Here is a 19810-nt window from a genome sequence, read left to right as displayed (position 1 = left end):
GGTATGGTGTTATCTTAAAAGAATTAGCACAGGCACACTTAGTTGAGAAAGCTTGTAAGGAAAGAGAGCTCACTTCCACTCTACAGCAAGGTCAACAGATGTGTTCTGAGCATATGAAATATAAATATTTTAATGAACTAGTAAATCATGATCCAAGGTGGATTTTTGTAAGATTAATGCTTGTGCTCTACTTACTTGGAACTAATCCCTATTGAACTCAACAGTACTTACTTCCAGGAGCAGTCAGTGAGGAGTGGTGGCACCACACAGCTGGTCTCCTCTAAGAGACAAGTGAAGTCAATGCAAAGTGGGCAGATCAGTGGAGTCTAGAGGCACTGCAACTACTGCAATTACACCTGGAAAGCCAGGTGTGCAGCTGTGCTTCTCCTCACTGCCTTACTCCTGCTCCTTTCTAAGTATATAAAGGATTAGAGTGCAACTTAGAAGTTCCCAGCCAGCATTCCTATTAATACAGTGTAGGCAAGCAAGCGTAAGTACCTGATTTCTTTCCTACACAATGAAGTACTTTTTTGTTTTATTCAGTCTCTAGTCCTGTTTACAAGATAGTTCACACTTCCAGGATAATACACATTATAAGCTTAGGAGTAAGTGTGCACTTCCTTCTCTGACTATCTTACTGTGGGAAGACGTTGACTAGGTAACTGGGAGATTCTGCAAGATCAAACCTGGCTGGGTTCAAACAAACAAAAAAGAGCCACTATCCACTATCATTTGGCACTATATCCAGCTACTTATGAAGGAACAGATAGCTGGTGATGTAAAATTAGAGGGGTCCACACCTGATTTCATCAAAACAAGAAGTGTGATCTGAATAGTCTCAAAAGTTTTAACCAAATGTTATATTATTTCTGCTTCAAGTGAGTAAGTTATTTAGGATCAGGTAGAGAATCAATTTAAATGCTATATTTAATAATAGGTGTTCAGAAGGACACTTTAATGTTGCTTCCTCTCTACTAGAAACCAACCATTAAATTAAATTATGATGATCCCCACCTGACTATAGGAATGATGCTTACACACTGGGCTTAACCATGGTTCACTGAAGGAAGACTGCATTTTTATAGCTGCCTGAGCATGGGATAAAATTGCATTAAAAGAACACAAAAGCTGCTACTAGAAACACCTAAGGAATGGATCCCCAAGAAGCAATTCCAATTGGTGGCAAACAGACTATTTAAGTATCTGCTGAATAAAGTCTATTACAACAACCAATACCTGTTGGCAGACAAGGGAGCAAGCATGGACTGAGATCATATGCTAACTGAATGGAATGAATCCTTTTGCAATATCCAAGACTTTTCTTGCTGCCACAAAATTATTGGGGAAAGGTGCTAAGACTTCACCAAGACAGCAATGTGAAATGCACAGGGTGGATGCTGAAACGAGTTTCTTCACTTCTCTCTCCCCTTTGTTCCTTACACTGAATAGGTAAGTAAATATAAAGGTAAAGGACCCCTGGACAGTTAAGTCCTGTCAAATTTGACTATGGGCTACAGCGCTCATCTCCACTTTCAGGCAGACAGTTTTCCGGGTCATGTGGCCAGCATGACTAAACTGTTTCTGGTGCTGAGTACACTAAGTACTACGAAAGGAATGGGAAAGGGTCACAGCTCAGTGCCAGAACATCTGCGTCACATGGAGAGGGTCACAGATTCAGTCCCCAGCACCTGCCAGACAAGCTGGAAAGTACTTCCTGTCTGAAACCCCAAAGAGCTGCTGACATTAACTATAGACAAAACTGTGCTAGATGGACCATTGGTCTGACAGATTCCTATGCTTTTATATTAATAATGATACAACTCTAGTTAACTGATCAAATTTATCTGATTTGTAAAGCCTATGTTCTAGTGATGAAGAAGCAGCTGCACTTAATTCGAGTTCTTCCCACCCGACATGAATTAAGAAAGAGTCAATTTCATTAGATTTTGCTCAATTTTTTAAAAATAAAGGATTACGGTAACTCCCTATGGGCGGATTTATGTGGGCATCAAGAAAACAATCTGAAGTGGCAACACATTCAATGGCTTTGATCTTAAGAAGCTCTTACATAAAGGGCCTGGCAGTAGGAGACCTTTGTTCCCCTCCTGAGAATCAAAGAACTCTTCTGAACTAGGTGAGATATGGTAGAGGGGCGTGGGATTCAGCAGAGGCTCCCCACAGGAAAAAGGGGGATAGAACGGATTCCCCTTGCAGCTCCCAGCAGCACCTTTTCAGGGGATTGCATGGGGAAGGAGAAATCTGTGAAAATCAACTATCCATTTTCCTTATTACAAATTCTGTTTGTCATGAAGGTCACTTCTTGGGAAGATAAAGAGAGCCAGTCACCACTGGCCAAATGCCTCCAATAAAGCTAGTTAGGAAACTCTTCAAGTCATTTGCATGTGCTGCTCCTCCTCTCTTGCAGGAGACCTCACTTTCATTTTTTGTCGCAACCTTGAAAGATGCTTTAGAAAACTACTGAATACAATCTTTACAACAAGAATAGGTGGTTTGGAGGATCCAGGCACTATAAAAAACTCTAAAACAGGGCCAATCTTTGTTCCCTCCAAACAAGTATCCAAACAAGAGTCCAAAGAATAACAACAGATGGGGAGGCATGCAGTGGGAGGTGAAGCCAAGCCTCAAGGGGAAAACTTTTTAAAAGAAGGAGCTGGAAAAATAAAGCAGCTAAAAACAGAGGAGCTGTGAAAAATAGGGGAGATGTAGTTTAAATTCTTTCTGGATAGGCAAGATGAGAAAAATCAATTTCTGCCCTGAGTCAAATAGGAAACTAAACGGAAGAGATGAGGAGTACAAGCAAATTACTTGAAGAGCTTCCTGCCTAGGCCAGTTGGAAATATTAACCCAGTTGTGACTAGTTCCCTTCATCCACCAGGAGAATTTCACTGAGCACAAGTATGGTTCCTCACCCAGTGGAGGGGTGAAAAACAGACAATACTAGGAGAAAAGGTAGATTGCTGCCCAAGTGGTACTTGAACCCTCATTGTCAAAAATAAATAAATCGCAATATAAATGCCGAAACAGGCACAAGTAACAGATGTGGCAGAAACCCCACTTAAAAGAAAAAGCAGCAAACCCAACAGGAAATTTTATCCTTGCGTTTCAAATGGTATTGCTAATAGCTGGAGCCAAGCTTCACCTTTCATATACGGAAAGGCTCCTTATGCCAATAGACTGCTTTTGATACAATGGGGAAAAGCTGCTTGCTTGCCTGACTGACTCTGCTGATTTTTCCCAACCTCTGCAGCCCCCAGTGCCACCTTCCTACACAGCTCTGGAGGGTCCCCCAAGCCTCTGGAGCAGTGTCAGAAGTGGTACAAAGAGCTGCAGACAAAGCAGAGAACCTCCCACCTGCTGACAGGAGCACCCCTTGAACCAAACTCTGTTGACTGCAGGAAGGGCATGGCTGGGACTGCTGAGCTTTTCAGTGTCTGCCTCCTTTAGGTTTCCCATTCTGAGGTTCTCAGCCAAGGGCCAGAGGTCAACATGAAAACCATTACACAGCTGGGAAGAGCTCATTAAGACCGTATTGCTCAAAAATGGGAACAGTTGCCTATAAGTGATGGGAAAATCTAAAAGATCCAGGAATCTGGACAATGATTGTGAAGATATGGCATTATGAAATATCAAGCAGACTGAACTGGATCAATACTTTTTGACACCTAAATAAGTATGGCTCTGCAGTTTACAATCCCAGTGGGATGCTCTCGCCAGCATAAAGTCTGGAGTCGGCCAAGCATCTTGGCATAAAACTTGTTCCATGACTTTTAGATAAACATCTAAACAGTGGCCTAATTTTTTTTATATAAATGGTGGATCAAATTAGTGTTTGATCTTTCTATTTCAGCATTCTGAACTCTTGATTGAAGTGCTACAACTCAATACAAAAACTAATACCGCTAGTTCAAAAAGAAAAGTTTTATGTTGTAAAGCCAAGTTTGCCACACAAATCCAGATAAATTAATCAAAGTACAGAAACATTTTAGCATGCTCATCAACTCAATTTCTAGGACAGCAGAAAGTGGGGAAAGACCCGTATATTTAACATCCTGGGTGCTCTGAGCAGCAGAAGCCTACATTGTTAACAGATTATAAAGACTTTCAGCTCTACACTTCCAAATAAGCAGTCACAACAAACAACAGGCACTTTTGTAGCCTTTTGTTATATGTGGAGTTCTCTAAATTGGGGCAAGCAAATTAAATTCAGGAAATAAATTTTACTATTTGCAAATTAGGGAATAAAAGCACATAAATAAGAGCTGTCTTTGCAACAAATAGCTTACTTTATATTACACAATACACCTATAGCGATCTCACTTCGGATACTTTGTTTATAACTACAGGCACCTTGCTATCTATCTTGCCTGAAAGTAAGTCCCATTGATTTCAATGGAACTTCCAGGTGAGCATGGTTTTTTACTATTTATATTATTGCATTATTTTAAAATTTATTATATATTCTGGGGAAAAATAACCAATTTAGAATACTAAGCTGCCGGTCTTGCCAACAGTAAATGCACCATCTGCTTCAAGTATTAGTTTATCTTAAACAAATAAAAACAAAACAAATTACTTATTTAAAAAACTACCCAAATGATTGGAAAATTTATTATCTGCTTAAGCAAGGAAAGAATAGAAGATATAGGATAAGAAATAAAAGGTTGACCACCAAACTTAGGCTAAAATTCTAAGAAATAAGAGCACACAGGGAAATGGAATACAAGCAGAAACAGATGTCATACTTAAATCTGAATACATTTAGACTTTTGTAATTAAAGAGTATGAAATCTACCATTCATTCTTTTTTCTTTCCTTTTTTATAGCATCTGAATACCACAAATAATTCAGTTTTTGGTTTTGATGCATATGTGCGGGCACACACAGAGAATTATCTTTAAGTTTTATGTGATTGTTTCTTTACACTTCTTACCCCATTCTGTCCCATCTCCTGAACTCCTTGCCTCTCCGGCTCCCTCTCCATCTTCTGCAGTTACCAAGAAATCAAACTCTTTCAAGGCTTCTTCTGTGTCTGGATCATCTGTTAGGTCAGCTGCTAGCCCTTCATTTCCAATCTAAAATAGATTGTGACATAATCAGTTTTAGGGACAATATGCTTTGAGAAACTATGTTTTTTAGGTTCTCCCCCAAGATTGCCATTTGGTGTACTTCTGAATACAAATATCATTTTGTCTAAAATAAAGAGCAATGCATTAAATGTACTTAATCCATTACATGTGTTTGTAGAAAGGGAGTTCTTGGTTTATTTTTGTTTGTTTGTGTTATGTATTTTGGTTTGTGAACCACTATGTGAAGGTCGGATGATGGGCAGTATACAAATAAAATAATAAATATGGAAGGAGATTAAATTGTGCTATTACTCTACAGCTATGTATATGAAGTTAAAATCTGCAAGGAATTGTTTTAGTGCTGATAAGGAGACACACTATCTGAAAACACAGGTTTGTGATTGTAGTAGAGAACCCTTTTTACTATTGATGCCTCCATATTATTAACCCCTCAAACACTCAAATTTTTCTTCATCTAATCAGTTGTTTGGTTCTCCACCACTGGATTGGCACGATGTGCATGGGCATGGGGAACCAGACACACTCCTCTCCCCACTTAGAAGGCGTCCATAAGCTATTGTTTTTACTTTCCTTTAACTGCTGTGTTGTCTGGTGCAACAAACTGTGATGAAGGCTAATTTCAAGCAAGACAACTTCAAACCACTGTTTTAAATCTGGCTTGTTGAAGCTCACCGCAACTAATTTAAATCACAGTTGCTAGACTAGGCAAAACAGGAAACCATGTAAAAGCAGATGCATAAGCTTTCAAACTTCTCCTGTCAGCCACATGAGGGGAGTTCAAGGCTAACTGTAGCTTGTGCATGTAGCACTAAACTGTGGCTTACTGTGATGTGCAAAAGAAATTGTTTACTTAGTTCATTTATACCACCCACTTTCCTCAAAGACGTTCAAGATAGTGCACCTTGTCATCTCCCTCACCATATATCATCTCCCTCACCCTATTTATCTTCACAGCACTGTGAGGGAGATTAGACTAAAATAGAGATTACCATAGGCCACCCAGTGAACCTCATAGCCAGTGGCGTAGCGTGGGGGGTGCAGGGGGGGCCGGCCGCACCGGGCGCAACATTTGGGGTTAGGGCAAATCCACAGGTTAGGGGGCGCAAATCCATGGGTTAGGGGGCGCAAATCCATGGGTTAGGGGGCGCAAATTACTTGCCTTGCCCCAGGTGCTGACAACCCACGCTACGCCACTGCTCATAGCTGAGTAGAGATTAGAACCAGGCTCTTTCCAATCCTGGTTCAACACTCAATCACCATGCCATATTGACTTTCAACCATCTGAACAGATATAAGGGAGCATTATGTGTTTTACATTTCAATACATTATGTACCTATTCCAGCCAGTTATTTTCAGCCTGCTTTACCTCAGTTCAGGGAAGCATTGCAGAAGTTACAGTCTTAAACTCTTCAAGTAGGTTCAATTAACTTTATTCCAAAATCTGTTGGATTACTAGCTGTGTACTGACAGTGTTAATAAGATGACCCTATCTGTGCTGTTGGGTTGAACAACAAAGCAATAAAACTAAGACTTTTTTTTTTACTTTGTGTTTTTTATTTATCCGGTGTTTTTCTTTTCCATCTGCAATATCTTCTATCATGTCACTCTCTTCTTCTTCGTCACTATCATCTGCATTTTCCAAGAAATTAAATGTTTCAAGAACATCACCAGGGTTCCTACAAGGGAAAAATATTTTCAATGTTGGTAAACAGCTATGGCTGCTTTCTGAATTAAGATTCTATGGTCAAGAAAACCCCTTTAAAAATCTCATTGATATGCACAAAGACAACAAGGAATGTGGGATTTCAAAGATTTCTAGCTAAATTTTCAGATTTTTCCTCCGAGGATTTGGCACAAAGAACAGGTATTTTTTAATTACTGCCTCACCTCCTTCCACTTTTTTATTCTCTAGGAAGGCAGGGCAGTATGTTGTTTTCTCAGTCTGTAGCAGGTTGTCTGTGCCACAGTTTGAAGGAAGTGGTAAAAAGTGTCAGGTCTAGAAGACAGCAAAAGCAGGATGGTTGCTTCTAGTATCTCCAAACTAGACCAAAGATCCCCTGAGGAAAGTAAGCAGCAATTCACATCCCATGAAGGCCCAGAATGCTTCTCACTTGAAAATAGAAGCATCCTCTAAGTGAAGAAACACATCTTGGATTTATACATATTACGATTATCATTTTCTAATGCAGTAGATTCTCCTAGATAAAAAGGATGTCAATTTTTAGGTACTGTATAGACATCTGCTTCAGACAAAAGACAAGATATAAGTTTTTAAAATGAAGAAATAGCATTGCATTGCCTACCTTTTATTGTCCTGTCCCTTTTGTTTTGATTCTCCACCATTAAGAATCTGTTCCAAATTTTTAGTCTCCACTGAGCCGTTTGGTTCTGAACTGGAAAGCCCAAGTAAAGACCTCACCCTCTGTGACCGTACATCCAATATTGTATCTGTGTAACCTACTTCCTGAAGATACCTAATGAATAAGAGTGAAAGCATTATCTTCGCATACATACACAAACGCCCACATATCTAAATAAGATGTGCTTTACAAGGATTTACGGTATCAATACTGAATTGTTTTGGGTTTTTAAAAACAAATTACTGAATTGCCCCTAGGCGCTATTGATTTGCACTTCCAAGTGTTGCTTCCCATGCAACACTTCCCCATAAGAAAGATATTTTAAAATACTTGCTTCTATGTGTATAGGCTACCATAAGCGATCATAAGACAATCTCAAAATAAAATAATACAGTATATATAAATATATGAAAAGTATACAAATGTAACACTTACTGCCTTAATAACTGTCTGCCTTGCTTCCAGGTTAGCTGACTATTATGAGGTACTGTAGGAACCTCTGTCTCTTTGGTTTCTTCTGAAATGCAAAATAACACTTTAGTAACACTTTCCCTGCAAGTCTTGTACAGCATGCGGCACACAGAATAGTAGATTTTACTTATTCTATGTCCTGTCAATTTTATTTTGATGAAGATTCTGCTCCATTAAGGATCTGGTTTAGTCTGTGGGGTTTGTTTTTTGTTGTCTTTAAGAGCCATTTGGCTGCAAAGTGGAAAATGAAACAGTGACAGAAAAACTAATTCTATTTTTTAGTTCTTATGTTTTTTATCGCTTCTGATTGCACATAAGGGTTACATGTTTGAATGCTCCCCAGTTAAAAATGCATGGGAAAGCAAGCATATTTGGAAGACTACGCTATAGCTTCTGAAATGCATATACTCCTGCTATGCCAACTTTCGATGTGAATGTTTGTTTATACATGGGAATGCACTTAAACCCTGAGATAGTAACAGCCAAGGAATTTTTGCTCTTACTCCATACAAGACTCCGCTTTTTCAAAAACTAACAAGATACTTTAAGGACCTGTTCTTTTTTATCTTCCCCAGTTTTTCCTGAGGACTTTATACTTTTAGCAGAATATCATTTGTGAATTTGCACACACGCGTGCGCGCACACACACACACACACACACACACACACTCTTCTTTGTTTCTCGGAATCTCTGCTTTCCTATTTTTACAAATATCTGGATATCACACTATTAGGGCCATCTGAAGGAGCGTTTCCACACACACCATCATTCAGCCCAGATACTGAGATCTATCTCTGATTTATAGTTATAAATCATACTGAAAATTAATCACAGCATAAAGACAAAGCCATACAATAAAAACTAGCATAGAAATAAATTCACTAGGAACTGTATAAAGATACTGCTTACACAGTTGGGAAGGGATTTCTCTTTATATAAAAAGTGAGCAATAGAAGAATTTAAACTAAATTCAATGGTTGCAAATAGTTTGTTACCTGATTCAAAAGTTGGCATTTTCAAGTCACCTTGGTTCAATTCTGTGCCATATTTTAGTTTATGATATTTTGCCCTTAAAAATTAAACATAAACATATTGATCAGTAATGAAAATTAATTCCCTCTGTGTTTTCCCACTGCATTGCATCTAAAAGCAATGCTCACAAAGACACTCATGCAAGGGGAATCCTTGTCCCCTTCTTCTCTCTGCAGCCCCATAAAGCTTCTTCTATAGGTCAGGGGAAATCTTTCGCAAATGGCCTCCATTCTCAGGAGAATCTTTCCGGGGGCAGAAGGGAGGAGGGCAATACAGTATGAGTGCTGCTTCAGATGCAACATACTACAAATTAATATTCCTGTTAAGTACATATCCATAAAAGCTATTTCTGGCAGTTGGTGTTCTCTAAAAAATAAGAACCACAAATGTACAACGGAAAAATAGTTTTACCTCATTTCTCTAACTGTAAAACAGACACACGTGACTCTGCATACAGCCTCCAAAATTTTATTTCATGTAATGACCTAGTGAAAAAGGTAGGAGTACCAAAAGAGTCACCCACTTCCTAAAACAAACAGGAAATTGTAATCATTAAATGACTAAGCAGATGTCAGGCACTGAAATGCCAAGGGAAAATCTACTCTCAGTGGCCCATCTAGGCCAACATCCAGTTGTCACAGTGGCCAACCACAGGTGCCTGTGGAAATCTGCAAGCGGGAGAGACTCTCCACTCCTCCACAAGAGAACTCTTCACTCCTGCTGTTTCTAGCAACTGGTATTCAGAAGCATACTGACTCCAATGGCCATCACGACCAGTAACGCTTGATAGGCCTATCTTCCACCTTCTTCCACTTCTTCCACTATATGTTATGTGAAGAAGTATTTTCTTTCCTGAGTCTATCAACATTCAGTATCAATGGATATGCACAACGTTGAGTGGTACAAGAGGAGAGAAAATTTTCTCTGTCCACTTTCTCTATGCCTTGCATAATTTTATGAACTTCTATGTCACCTCTTATTCAGATTTTCTCTAAACTAAAAAGTCCTCCATCCTGCAACCTTTCCTCACAGGGTACCTGCCCTAACTCCCTTGATCATTTAGTTCCCTTTTTCTGAACCTTGCAGTTGAGCTACAGCTACCCATCCATTTTGTTTCTATTTTAAATGCTGTGTTTGAGGATGGTTAAGTATATGCCAAACAGGGCATTGTTTGAACCCAGTGACTTCCTGCCTTTCATTAAAGAGAGTGGAAGTGTAGAATTCTTAACTGATGGTCTAATCATTTTCTGCTTGCACAACTATACTGCATTGAAGCTCTGTAGCCATGAAGGCTTGACTCTCTTGCATTTTTAAAATTTTCATTTCAGTAAACTCCTGTTATTCCTGTAAGTCTCAAGCAAGCATGCTTCTTGTACAAGCTTGCAACTTCCCTATTAAGTCAGAAAATGTTACTTTCCCAAATTGTAACAAAAGGTCTTTTCCATTTCCTTTAAATTACAACTTTTCAGAGATCTTACTGCTTCTGTTCAGTCATTAGATACTGCAACTGTCATGATCACTACTGCAGCAAAATTCTTAAGCTGGAAGCATTCACAATAGTACTGTCATAGGAAAAAGGCTTTCCACATATCTGAAAAAAATGGAATGTCACATCTGTGGGATTTTAAATACAATGTTCGAGTATACTCATAATCTGACATTGTTCATCCCATCAGGCTCCTTTATTTATCACATCTGTGACAACACGTTACAGTAAGAATTATTATAAGGCAGAAAAGGCCCATGGATTATTTTCCGTTAATCAAGTCTTGGTAAGTTAAAATACTTTACATTGCATACAAAAACACACACATAAAAGTGGCCGCCAGTGTTGCACAGGCAGATTTTCACTTGCAGAATGGGACTTCCTCTTCCTCCTTTCCTGTACAGCACCCAACATGCCCCCAAAAATGTGATCTGAATGTCAACAGAAAAGAAGTCCTGTTGTGCAAGCAGACATCCACTGCACAATTAGGTGGCTATCTCCCCAAGAAAATAGTGCAGTGTGGAATTCAGAAACAATCCCAGCATCTGCAACAAAAAACTGATGGCAGAAATTGCTGATGTGAGTTGTCAAAGCACTTCAAGTAACAGGAGAGTTTATTTTGGGCAGATCCAACTCAGAAATGAGATTTTGCCATGTAAACATTAAGTGGATTGCTTTTCCCCTTTATCTTTTAGTCAATATATTTTCTAACCTGTGGCCAATTTCCTTACAGGAAATGTACATTTTAAAATATCCAATAAATTTCTCAGATTAGAGAATTGGTACACATACCTTTCTTGTTTTAATGCATATTCTAACATTTTTATTCTTCTTACTAAATCTTTCTTCAAGTTTTCTTGACCTTTTCTTTCACCTTGCAAAAATGCGATCCGAGCCTGAAAACATAAAAGTCAAATTAGAATTTTCAATTCAAGTCTCTTGTTCACATATATCATCACTGAATGTATATTCCTGCCAGAAGTTTCCAAGGCATATTTCCAAGTTTTATTTTTAAAACTCCTGTAATAACAAACAAATAAACAATGAGTAAGATCCAATATTAGTCATCCTCAGAACAGACCCACTGAGCTCAATGGACTTAAGTAATATGTGACCTAATAGAAATTCCTGTTTTGTGAAAAAGTAAAATGATTTAATAGTCAATTAGTCTGATCAATTTCAAGTGATGTTACTAATCTGCAAGGTGTTGCAGTTTTTAAAAATAATAATAATAGGATGCCAGTAACAGCACTAAAAATAAACCAAACAATTTTAAAAACACACACACACACACACACACCTTATTTCCAATAAATTCCAGTAAATCAAATTCTACAGTCAACATAAATGTTCTTTCAAAACCCTCTGAGAGATTAACCAGCTTGTCAAAGATTTTGCATTATTAATATAGTTGACAACAGAAGGAACAGGTCTGCACACGACTCACATATAAAATGTAACAGTAAAATCTGGATCTATTGTGTTTATCCTGCATATGATATCCCTAAACCTGTGCTCTATTCCTCACTTTGAAGTGACAGAAAAAACTCTGGGGTAAGAGAGTTCCCATATACAAATAAATGAAGCGCAGCCTTGTCAAATGCAACATTATATTCTGGCAGAAAACATTATACTCTGACACATAATTAGAATGTCCTTTCCATATAGGATCATTTGTATCTACAGTGGTGCCCCGCAAGACGAATGCCTCGCAAGACGAAAAACTCGCTAGACGAAAGGGTTTTCAGTTTTTTGAATCGTTCCGCAAGACGAATTTCCCTATGGGCTTGCTTCGCAAGACGAAACGTCTTGCGAGTTCTTGCAAGTTTGTTTCCTTTTTCTTAAAGCCGCTAAGCCGTTAATAGCCGCTAAGCCGCTAATAGTCGTGCTTCGCAAGACAAAAAAAACCACAAGACGAAGAGACTCGCGGAACAGATTAATTTCGTCTTGCGAGGCACCACTGTACTTTTAAAGTCTTATGAAACATTTATGAAAATGGACCAGAAAGTATTCATTGGTTTGGATTCAGAGGTGCACAAGAAAAACTCCATTATCGTGGAATTTCCTCACACCTTCAGCCACTACTACTACTACTACCATGCCTTATGAGGAACGGCTAAGGGAGCTGGGCATGTTTAGCCTGGAGAAGAGGAGGTTAAGGGGTGATATGATAGCCATGTTCAAATATATAAAAGGATGTCATATAGAGGAGGGAGAAAGGTTGTTTTCTGCTGCTCCAGAGAAGCGGACACGGAGCAATGGATCCAAACTACAAGAAAGAAGATTCCACCTAAACATTAGGAAGAACTTCCTGACAGTAAGAGCTGTTCGACAGCGGAATTTGCTGCCAAGGAGTGTGGTGGAGTCTCCTTCTTTGGAGGTCTTTAAGCAGAGGCTTGACAACCATATGTCAGGAGTGCTCTGATGGTGTTTCCTGCTTGGCAGGGGGTTGGACTCGATGGCCCTTGTGGTCTATTCCAACTCTATGATTCTATGATTCTACTATAATTATTGTTATTGTTATTGTTATTATTTTCACAATACAATAAGATAACAATTACAAAAAATAAAAACAAGAGTCTAAAGTCCTCTCCTAAAGACAGTTCTCAGCCCCCACTGCCAACAGAAGGTAGCAGCCCCTCCCAGCTCTTACCTGGCATCTTTCCTTTCTCCTCCTAACCTCTCACCCTGGAAGACCGACATTACCCTGTCTTCCACCCATGAGTACACAAACCCTGGAGCTTAAGAAAGGCCCTAAATATATCCACTGAAAAAAGAAAGAAGGAAAAGAATGTGAAAAGAAGAAAAAAGGAAAGGAAAGAAACAAGAAGAGAGGAAAGATTGGGGGGGGGGAGCAAAGGAAAATAAAAGGAAAAAGACAAAAGGAAAATAAACATCAGAGAAAAATTTAAATGCAGGAATCACAACTAAAGCATCCGTGACAGATGACCACCCAACCTCTGCTTAGAAACTTCCAATGAAGGAGAGTCCACCACCTTCTGAGGGAGTCCGTCCCAATGTCGAACAACTCTTACCACCAGAAAGTTCTTCCTAATACAGTGGAACCTCAGTTTTCGAGTGTCTCAGAAGCCGAACGATTCGGAACCTAAACTCCGAAAACCCAGAAGTGAATGCTTCCATTTTCGAACGTGCCTTGGAAGTCGAATGGCTTCTGAGGCACGTTTCTCCATTGAAACTGCCAACCGCCCACTGTGCCTCAGTTGTCGAATGTTTCGGAAGTCGAATGGTCTTCCTTAATGGATTACGTTCGACAGCCGAGATTCCACTGTATTTAGTTGGAATCTCCTTTCTTGTCACTTGAATCCATTCATTCAGGTCCTACCCAAACTGTAGATGAAAATTCTGTGCACCTTTTTAGCAGCCAGGATTTCCTCACAACCCAACAAAATGGCTACAAGCAAAGTAAAAAGGAATTTAATTTCCTAGAACAACAACGTAGCTGGTGGAAGAGTATTTCAGAGTATTAAACAGAACACCAAAATGGCTTTTTCTTTGGTGGCGACTACAGAGAATGAATAATCCCCCTATGAAGATAAGGCAGGCGCTGATAGCTAAATGCTTCTGCCAATAATTAAAAATATACCTCTTTACCTGAACTTTCCCCAACTGTTAATCCCACTTCCTGGCATTTCTGGTTACTTTGACTGATACATATTTTTATTGAAAAGGTTTTTGTTGTTCTATTTAATTACATCCTGTTTTATTATTCTGTAGACTCTGACATTTCTTTGAAATAAAAGGCAGTATACGAATAATTTTAATAAACAAAACACAGTTCCAGAGGTAACAGCTAAGTGCCAGCCAGCTAAATCCACAGGTTCTCCTCCCACCAGAGTGCCTACATTAACGACTGAGACACAAGTGGGTTGTGATATATAGCTAAGGAGAAGAAAGAAAAATCTGACAGTCAGCCTACTTTCCTGTCATTGTGCGGAGGAAGAGTGATCAACTGCAATCTGCTCAGGTAAGTTGTACATAAAAATGTACACGACACAATCTGAGTTATTAAGAAATGCCTATATTATATGCCTATATTAAGAAATGAGTTTTACTTTCTTACCACTTTCATAGTACATCACTGTTACCATAAAAATTAAATAGTCAAGAATGGCCACAAAGAAATTAGAAACGCACCAGTGATTTTCCATTATATGCCATGTTATCTTTCTTGGTAGGTAATATTCCAATCTGATATTAGGCAAATATACATGAAATCGTGTGGGTGCTCTACTTATATTGGAATCATTCATGATGCTTAAGCCATGTGTATTTAAAATAGTCTAGTTCTACCACTGAACCTGTTGTATATTTCCACCTGCCTATTTCAAAACATAATAAAAAAAAGCCAATGTTAAAAAAAGGATAGTGAAAATAGAGCCATTAAAGTGACTGGTATGTAATTGTACCTGTCCCAGCTACAAAACAATCTTAAATATACTTTGCATGAATCAAGAAAACACTAGAAGGCATCCATCAATAAACATATAGAATTAGTCTGCAAATTCTCTATTTACCTAAAAGTAAATCCCACTGAACTCAACAGGTGATATTCAATGCGGTACAATCAGAAGTACCACTTCTGATGAGAAGGACATCATCTTCCTCCATTCCCTCCTACAGCACCATCCCAAATCAGCTCCAGATGTTCTTCCTACTCTCTACAGCAGTTTTAGGGGTGGTGCAGGAGGAAGTAGAGGAAAGAGAAGTCCCATTGCACAAGTGTTCTGCTTGCAGATGGACAAAACTGTATGTCAACCACTGGGACTGACTTCTGTCTAAATAGACATATATAGGATGTGTTGCTACTAGATTTATTCACATCACTGGTTATTATTTCCGCAAAGTACACCGATATTTTTCTAAAATATAAAAAATGAAGACAGAAATAACTTCTGTAAATTACGAAGAATCACTATGATATTCGCAGTTATATGACTGTTCTTAACACAGCTTATAAATTCCAAAGCCTGCAAATTGCCTCCCTTTCTACTTCTGGTGCTGTGGAATACAGTAGTGCCTAGAAACCATGTTTGCTTATCCTTCTTCAGTCAAGCCTACGCCAGGCTGCAGCTGGAGAAAACAGGAGTATCTGGTGACTGTGTTCAATGCCCCTTCCTCCCTTCTTCAATGGAGCCTGATTCTCTGTTTGTTTCAAAGTATACAACGGCATAACATGGCATTTAATAAGTGTGAGCGAGGCTCTCCCCATAATAATTTATCAATCGCAACACCATTCTGAGAATGAGTTGTACAGATACTTGTGGAAGGACTGAAAAAATGTTAAATGGTCATAACAAGGAAACAATGTCAGTCATATGAAAGCCATGGCAGTGTCCATGCTAAAACAAAAATTATTAAAGTGTATTTTTTCCATCAGTGGGATAATGGTGATTTCCTCCAAGAAGAAATTGATTAGGATGGTGTTAGGAGGAAAGCTGGAACCAGAGAATAAAAGGCCACAAGATCTCTAGAAATTACAATATCCAGGAAAGAGTGAGCCAATCCTAGACCTTCCTTTCTCTAACGTTTTCTTTGTAAGAGTGCTTGGAAACTACAATCAGTCCAGAATGGTATAACCAAGCTGTTGACAAGGGCAGCTGATAGAAAGCATAAAGACTCTGGGCTGAATTCAACGTGCTGGTGAAGATCTCTTAACTCCTTGTTTGGAACAGTGATATCTGAAGGACCACCATCTCTGATAAGAAGCTCCTTGCCTACTGAAATCATTAGTATAGACCCTACTGTGCATCACAGCATCACATAAATGTGCCTTCTGGAGCCTTTTTAGTATGTAAGGCTTGGCTCTAGAACTCCATCTCCAAAGCAGGCTCATTTTGCCCCCTTAGGGAACAATTTTCCATAAGATGGTCAAAAATGTTCCTTTAGGGGAAGGTTTTTAGGCCAAAAATGGTTACTCACTTTCTTATTTATTTATTTATTTATTTATTTTAATAGTGGTGGTTATATTTTGTTGGTTACATGTAATATCAATGATATATCAATCAATATTATAAGGATATTACATATATCATTGAGACTGTATTGCTTTGGATGATCTCAACCCAAGGTTTTTCCTGTAAAACTGGAGCTCCAATGCTTACTATAAGCATTCTTCTAAATGCAGCTTGCTTATAAAGTTGGAAAACTATGAATCTGAATGAGGAGAGCAAGATCACAAGTTGGATTTATTAAAGGATTATTTGGAAGTGCTGTTTAAGTTAGCAAAAGTGCATTCACACATCCCTTTATGCTTGAAAAGAATGCACGATCAGCTTCTGGACTGCCTATATTGCTATCATACACATGGGTTCTACACACTAAGTCGTAACCCTCCCCAACAAATTTGATATGACACCCCTTGCTACTTTCTTATATCTCTCACAAATTTAGTTTTCCATCATGCATTATGTAAATGTATCGGCTTCATATGTGTTAATTATAACTGAAAGTGAAATGTTAAAAACAGCAGCAGAGATGACAGAAAAAAGAACAATACAGATATTGTGTGAAGGCTGACAGTAGAACAGCTAATGTCAGTTTCTTATGCAACAGGGGACTTTCCTACAGAGAACTGCAGAGTCTTGATTAAAGGTGGAATGAACTGTTTTTCTCACATAAAGTAGTCCAAGAGGGCAAACCGCTTGTACAAAAGAGTCCAAATAGAAACAACTGTTTTATATGGAATACAATGTTAAGTATTCAGAAAAAATCATGACACAAGATCCGATGCAAAATCAAGTTGGTCCGCATTTCAAATGCTCCCAAAGTGGCTTTCTTCTGTTACTGTTTTTAATAGTTATTTATTGTAAATCACTTTGAGGAAGGCATGTGATTATTTTGAAGCAGTGTTCCTGCTACAAATTCAGCAAGTTTTAACTGAGTGAGTGTGAAGATGCATTGCGAATTTTTCATCTCAAAAGGAGCTGAGTGAATCAACAGGATAAACAGACACTCCTTCCCTTTTGAAAACCAATTGTTCATTTGTGTGTTTTTCCCCATACCGGAATCTAAATAATATTGAAAGCTTGTTTACTCATTTATTTCAAAGGTATAAGTCTATTCCAACAAAAATTTGTTATGCAGTGCTACCTCTGGTTGCGAACGGGATCCATTCTGGAGGCCCATCCACAACATGAAAAGAGTGCAACCCGCAGCGGCACGTCTGCGCACACGCGGGTTGCGATTCGCCACTTCTGCGCATGCGGCAAAACCAGGAAGTAACTCTTTCAGGTACTTCTGGGTTGCCGCAGGATGTAACCTGAAAGAACGTAAGATGAAGCAGATGTAACATGAGGTATGACTGTACTCTGTAATAAATTTATTTTGTCATTCCCACACCATGACCACCTATGGCACAACAATGAAAGGAAGAGACTAGACACATGCCACAGGAGAAAGGAGCATGAGAAGGCCAGCTACATTAGTCATCCTAATCAGAGCAAAAACTGTGTCTCTAATATGAGCGGCACAAAGTGCATCTGTAATGCTGCATTTTATTTATTATTTCACTATTCTTATAACAACTTATACTACAAATACAACATAGTTCTCTGGGAAGTTGACAGACACAAAACATATACCAATACTGTTCAAACTGTTACGGAGCAGAAATACCAAAAACTTTTTAAAAATAAAATAAATCAAAATAGCAAGGCTATCTAAAACTAGACTGAGTACAGCATCTTAAAAAAAAATTAAAAATGAAAGCAATATAAAATCATCAACAGAAAAAGGGGTATGTGCAAAGGTCTAGCACACCAGAAAGATGTACCCACTATGATTAAAACTGAAATTAAAAGTACTGGGAGGGGAAAAGGGTATTCACATGATTCAACGAAAACCAGAATGTAGGTGCCAGGCAAGGCTTTCTGGAAAGATCATTCCATAAACTGAGTGCCACCACTGAAAAGGCCCTCTCCCTAGTAACCACATTGTTCACTTCATTAAGCAGATGATCCTGAAGAAGAGCAGCTGATAAGGATCCCAATGGAAACTGCCTGGAAGAGAGAGCAAATGACCATGTAGAGGAGTAATTACCGGTAATACCAGTCCCAATAAATAGCCTGGCTGCTGTATTATGTACCAACTGACGTCTCAACAACATTTTCAAAGGCAGTCCCAAATACAACACACTGCAGTTTAAGTCTTAGTTTAGTCCAGTCCATTACTGAGTTTAAGCACTTGTTCAGAACACTCACTGCTTCACTTGAATTAGATGAAAAGGAGGTATAAAGCTGGGTGCCAGCCAGATATTGGTAACACCTCAGCACACCCACAGTGGTTTCTAGTGATAGAAATTCCCCAGGCGCTAGGACAGTTATGCTACTGGCGCGGGTCCAATTGCAACCACTGGAAATCTGTGGGTGCCAAGTTGGCGACTGACATCTCTATCTGGCTGGCCCCTACTGCTTTCTTAAACAGGCAAGCAGAAAAGTTTATTTATTGCATTTATAGCCCACCTTTTTCTCCAAGGAGTACATGGCTCACCCTCCTCCCCAGTTAATCCCTACAATGACCCTGTGAGGTAGACTAAAGCTGTGACTGGTCCAAGGTCACCCAGTGAGCTTCATGACTGAGGAGGATTTGAACCCTGATGATGATGATAAGTTGTTGTTGTTGTTCCCTGTCCACTACCAAGGGCACCACTACCAAGAAGGCCCAGGTCCTAGTCCAATACTCAAACCACTACACCACACTGGCTTCCTACAGTTGTTCTGCTATGGGGCAGCTATATAAATTAAGTAGGTAAATAACTATGAGGAAAGCAAACTGTCTGATATATTTCCCTTGAAACTTAAATTTGTTTTATTCTGGATTGTTCTACAGTATCTGATGTTTTAATGTGTTGTAAAAGACTTTTGATTTTTTTCTTTAAAATATATAGTGGAGTAGAAATGAAATTAATAACAATAATACATCTCACCACAAAAAGGCACCTAGATATTTTGTTGTGATGTCTGTAACCTAGGTTTAAGATCTCATTTGACAATTAATGTATATGTCTGAGTTTCTAACACTGGTTTCATGCAGTTGTTGAATAGCGTGGAAGATAAAACAAAGCCATATGAAAGCCCACAGCATAACTGTCAAGAGGCTGAACAATAATTCCTGGGTACCATATTCTAGAACTGAACATCTAGATAGCAATAAAACTACCACAACACTGTACCTCCAACCCCTACTTTCCAATGGGAATTTTATTCAGCAAGCTTCTAGTTGTGACCAGCACCAATAACTCAGAGAAAGTGTGAAAGACCAAGACATGTGGATTTCAAACCAAACCAAACTCAATTTCAGTGGCGTCACAGTCTCAGTATTAACACTGAAATC

The 19810-nt window shown here is 38.8% G+C and overlaps 1 protein-coding gene across 4 annotated transcripts in view; it reads right to left on the bottom strand.

Moving 5' to 3' along the window:
- STRN3 (striatin 3) overlaps positions 1–19810 on the bottom strand; it is a 44087-nt gene that overhangs the window by 17117 nt on the left and 7160 nt on the right. For all 4 annotated transcript variants that reach the window (XM_028721302.2, XM_028721321.2, XM_028721311.2 and 1 more), the window contains exons 2-7: positions 11252–11355; positions 8937–9010; positions 7905–7986; positions 7413–7583; positions 6653–6785; positions 4952–5093 (exon numbers count right to left, since the gene is read on the bottom strand). In XM_028721302.2, coding sequence (XP_028577135.2) covers positions 4952–5093; positions 6653–6785; positions 7413–7583; positions 7905–7986; positions 8937–9010; positions 11252–11355 — 706 coding nt within the window. The remainder of the gene's footprint in view (positions 1–4951; positions 5094–6652; positions 6786–7412; positions 7584–7904; positions 7987–8936; positions 9011–11251; positions 11356–19810) is intronic.

The sequence above is a fragment of the Podarcis muralis genome, chromosome 1, assembly GCF_964188315.1.
Source record: "Podarcis muralis chromosome 1, rPodMur119.hap1.1, whole genome shotgun sequence".
NCBI lineage: Eukaryota > Metazoa > Chordata > Lepidosauria > Squamata > Lacertidae > Podarcis > Podarcis muralis.
The sequence above is the reverse complement of the archived record's forward strand: the minus strand, read 5'-3'. Positions and strand labels throughout refer to the sequence as shown.